The 3,509-nt window shown below is 52.1% G+C and overlaps 1 protein-coding gene across 1 annotated transcript in view; it reads left to right on the plus strand.

The window, feature by feature from the left end:
- Positions 1-3,509, plus strand: part of SAMD11 (sterile alpha motif domain containing 11) — a 127,836-nt gene that overhangs the window by 105,239 nt on the left and 19,088 nt on the right. The window contains 1 exon segment of the mRNA XM_009646780.2: positions 161-191. Within this exon segment, the coding sequence (XP_009645075.2) occupies positions 161-191 (31 nt within the window).

The raw sequence follows: 3,509 nt of genomic DNA on the forward strand, positions 1-3,509 counted from the left end.
CACTGGGAGGATTCCTCACCAGATCCCAGCTGGCTGAATGTTATGCAGAGCAAAGGCCAAAGAGCTTGACCTGATTTAACTAATTTGGTTTTAGCACCAGTTTGGATTCTGGGGGAGCGATTTCCCCTGGCAGCGTAAACCAGACCCTCTCTGTCTCCAGGCCTCGTTGCTGCCCTAGAAGGGCAGCGCCAGTACGTGTCTGTCTCTGCCTGGAAATCCCAAACACTGTTTTTAGAAAGCCCTTTCATTTTATTTATTTTCCCTTCCTGGCACAGACAGTGTCTGCGGATGGCGAAGCAGCAAGGAGCTGTGTGCTGCTTGCCTATTACCTTGGGTTTAATGTGTCTCTTCCTATCAAATGCAAAGCAGAAGAAAGCAGAGCTTTCAAGCATTCTTTTTTTTTCCCCTCTTCCATCCGTTCTAAATTTATTTCCATGCCTTGCCGGTTTCAATCTGCATTTCCTGACCCTCTCACATCTCCAGTCACAGCCTGTGCTCCAAGCCTTCCTCCTGAGCTCGGAGTCGGGGGGAGCACTGCTCTGGGCTTGGGAGGATATGATGGGGTTAAAGTGAAAGGCTTGATTTTAACGGTATAATGTGTAACCCCATAATGACTTTAAATATTGATTATTTGAAGGCCATTAGTGCTTATTGTTAAAGAAAAGTCAATACTTTTTAAGCCTTGTGAACCATTTGTCTCCTGTTAAAGGACATATCAAATTTAGCAGCATGCAGTGCAAATCCCCTAATACCCTGCTTGCAAGCCTCCAGCTGGCATATTAGGGGGGAAAAAAATGGGGTGGGGGGAAGGAGTATGCAGTAACACAGAATTACTCTGCAAGGTAAGGACAAGGCTTATCAGATGTAATTGCCGAGGGCTAAATTCACATTCTCAGAGTACGGAACTGTGATTCAGCCCTCAGTCTGAGAGCTGGAAGAAGAGGAGGAAGGAAATTAATGGGGGGTTGAAGGCTGATACGTACCTGAGAAAGGATGGAAGGATTTGTGTTTTGGTGCACGTTTGTCTAAAAGCACAGTAGCCTTTGTTAGGGTCTCTGGGGCTTTTTACTCTGGGGTTGCCAGTTTATTTCCAAGCTTGCTTGGAAGCAGTTGGCTGTATCTGTACCAGGCAGCCTGGGAGGGCTTCCCAGCTCCGTGCCAGGACACGACCTGGTCGTACTCCCTCCCTCCTGTGCCAGGTTTCCATGCCAAGGATCAGGCAGATGGGCTGGAAGGGAGCAGTGGCAGGCTCCAACAGGTTCCCCGCCTGGATGGCCAGGAGGCTGGGTCTGTGGGGCGGCAGAAGGCGTCTGTCCTTCGTGGTGACGCAGGCGGTGTGAATCTCTGCTCCCTGGGGCTCCGCAGCATGAGCTAGGGAGTATCAGTCTACCTGCAGGGGGAAGAGTCCCTTGTCCCCTGAATATTTATAGGCATATCTGCTTTTTTTAAGTAAGTTATCTACTGCTGGGGACTGATGCTGAGCATTTGGGGGGTGGCAGGAGAGGTGCAATGATTCCTCCTTGTCTGGCCACGTGCAGCCTTCCTTCTCTGACTTCAGGCCACAGACTCCACGGGTGTAACCGTGCCAGTCGCGGGACCTTTGGTTGGTCCTGTTTATCTGGTGTTGCTGAGAGAACGACTCTGGGGTCTCTGTGTGGTCGGCTGCGTCAGGCCGGCATGCTGACAGCATGTGTAAATGTGTCTCCCTGAATTTTCTACACCTTTGGACTCATCCCCAGTGCGTGTTGCGTGTGTAACAGCAGCAGCGACTGACCTCTCACGTTCGAAGTCGCTCCTGATGCGTTTCTTACAGCCCCTCTTATCGCAACCTCCAGCCCCCTCCCTTCCCCAGCCGGGGCACCGGTCAGTGGCCAGTCCGAAGTACGAGTCGGTCCCCGGCCCTGAAAAGCAGGGAAGCTGCACAGCTCTGATGAGAGGACAGAGGGATTGAACTGCAGGGTGTCAGCAGATGTGAATTCCTTAGGGATCAAAGTTAGGCCCTGTAGTGCAACATTAAAGCATGAAACCAGCCTCTGATTAACATTGGGCTGCCACCAAAGGGAGAACCCGTTATTTTCCAGTGCCCAGTCCCGATGCCCATCAAGCAGTAGGCTTCCCGGGCACGGAGCGTCTCTTCTTGGCCAAAATCAAGAAGCTCTCTTTGTTTTTAGCGTTCCGTTCTGAGCGCTCCGTGGGCAGCCTGCACCTGGGGCCTCTGTGCATCGTTACCTCTCCGTTATTTCCCCTTTTGTGCATTTATAAAAGGCAGGGAGGGCACGGCCACTGCTTTGCCTGGCCACGGAATGGTTAAAAGCGACTTGATTTCCTAAATTGCTTCTTATAAAACGAACAGCACGTCTGCCAGGCTCGTCTCCCCATGATTACAGCTAATTACGATCGAACGGACACCTCCTAGCCCCCGTCATGCCGCTTTAATTGTCCGTTACTCATCTGCAGGCTGTCCGGGGTGGCAAAGCACTTGGCAGCCCAGCGACCGAGGCCTCGGCTAATTGTGAGGCCTCGGGGATTAGGGCAGGTGATTACACACTTCATGGTGTAATTACATAAGCATCGCTTGGCTGCTGCCCCGGCGCCGAGCCGAAGGTCACGCGCTGCGTTACCTGAGATTAATTGGAGCTGCCACTGAAGTGCGAGGTGCTGGCGGAGCGGTTATACGATTAGCATTAACATTTCAACAGCGACGGATCGATCTGTGGCTCTCCTCCAGACACAGCGAGCTGTGCAATTAGTTTAGAGGAGAGCTAGGGGAGGAAGGAGGAGGAAAGGGGAGACGGAGACAGCCAGGGGAAGGGGAGAAGGGGAGTGGAGACAGACGGGAAGGGGGGAGGCAGAGACGGGCAGATGGGCAAGGGGTAGGGAGAAGGTGGAATTTTGGAGGCGAATCTCAGCCCGTTCTGTGCTGTGGATCAGTGTGTGGCAGCCTTTTGTAGTGGCTGTTGCATAGAATGTGGATAAAACTATGCCAGGAAGACCTAGGGAGAGGACAGGAATCCTTTCCTTGCCCACCTCATCCCCAGAGATGGTCCCCTTGTCTGGCTTTTCACGAGCCATGGTGGTAATCCGTGGTGGGACGGGGGCACGGACGCTGGGATTCTCACATCACCCCACACTCGAACGTCGTCCCCCCGCTGAAAGGGGGAGCGTGGTTGTGCGTATGGTCTGTTTGTTGCAAAGTCACGTGCACCTTCTTGCTCCCTTTCTCTTGCCCTCCAGTCTCTCCTGAAGCAGATTTTATAGGGAGATATTATAAAATGAAAATAAACGGCACAGCACTTGGCTTTGCCTCTAGATGCCCTGGTGAAGGTAATAATGTTGTAAGTGGCCATCAAAAGGAATTAAGAGACGTGCAGCCGGAAAGCAGAGATTTGCTTGCAGGCTCCCAGGGCAGATTTGACTAATGGAAGAGACCTTGGCTCTTACTCCCTTCCTGCTTTTTTTCTTTTTTTTTTCCTTTTTTTTTTTCCACCCCCCCGCCAGCAAGGGCTACC

The sequence above is a fragment of the Egretta garzetta genome, unplaced genomic scaffold (assembly GCF_000687185.1).
Source record: "Egretta garzetta isolate BGI_Z169 unplaced genomic scaffold, ASM68718v1 scaffold29, whole genome shotgun sequence".
NCBI classification, from domain to species: domain Eukaryota; kingdom Metazoa; phylum Chordata; class Aves; order Pelecaniformes; family Ardeidae; genus Egretta; species Egretta garzetta.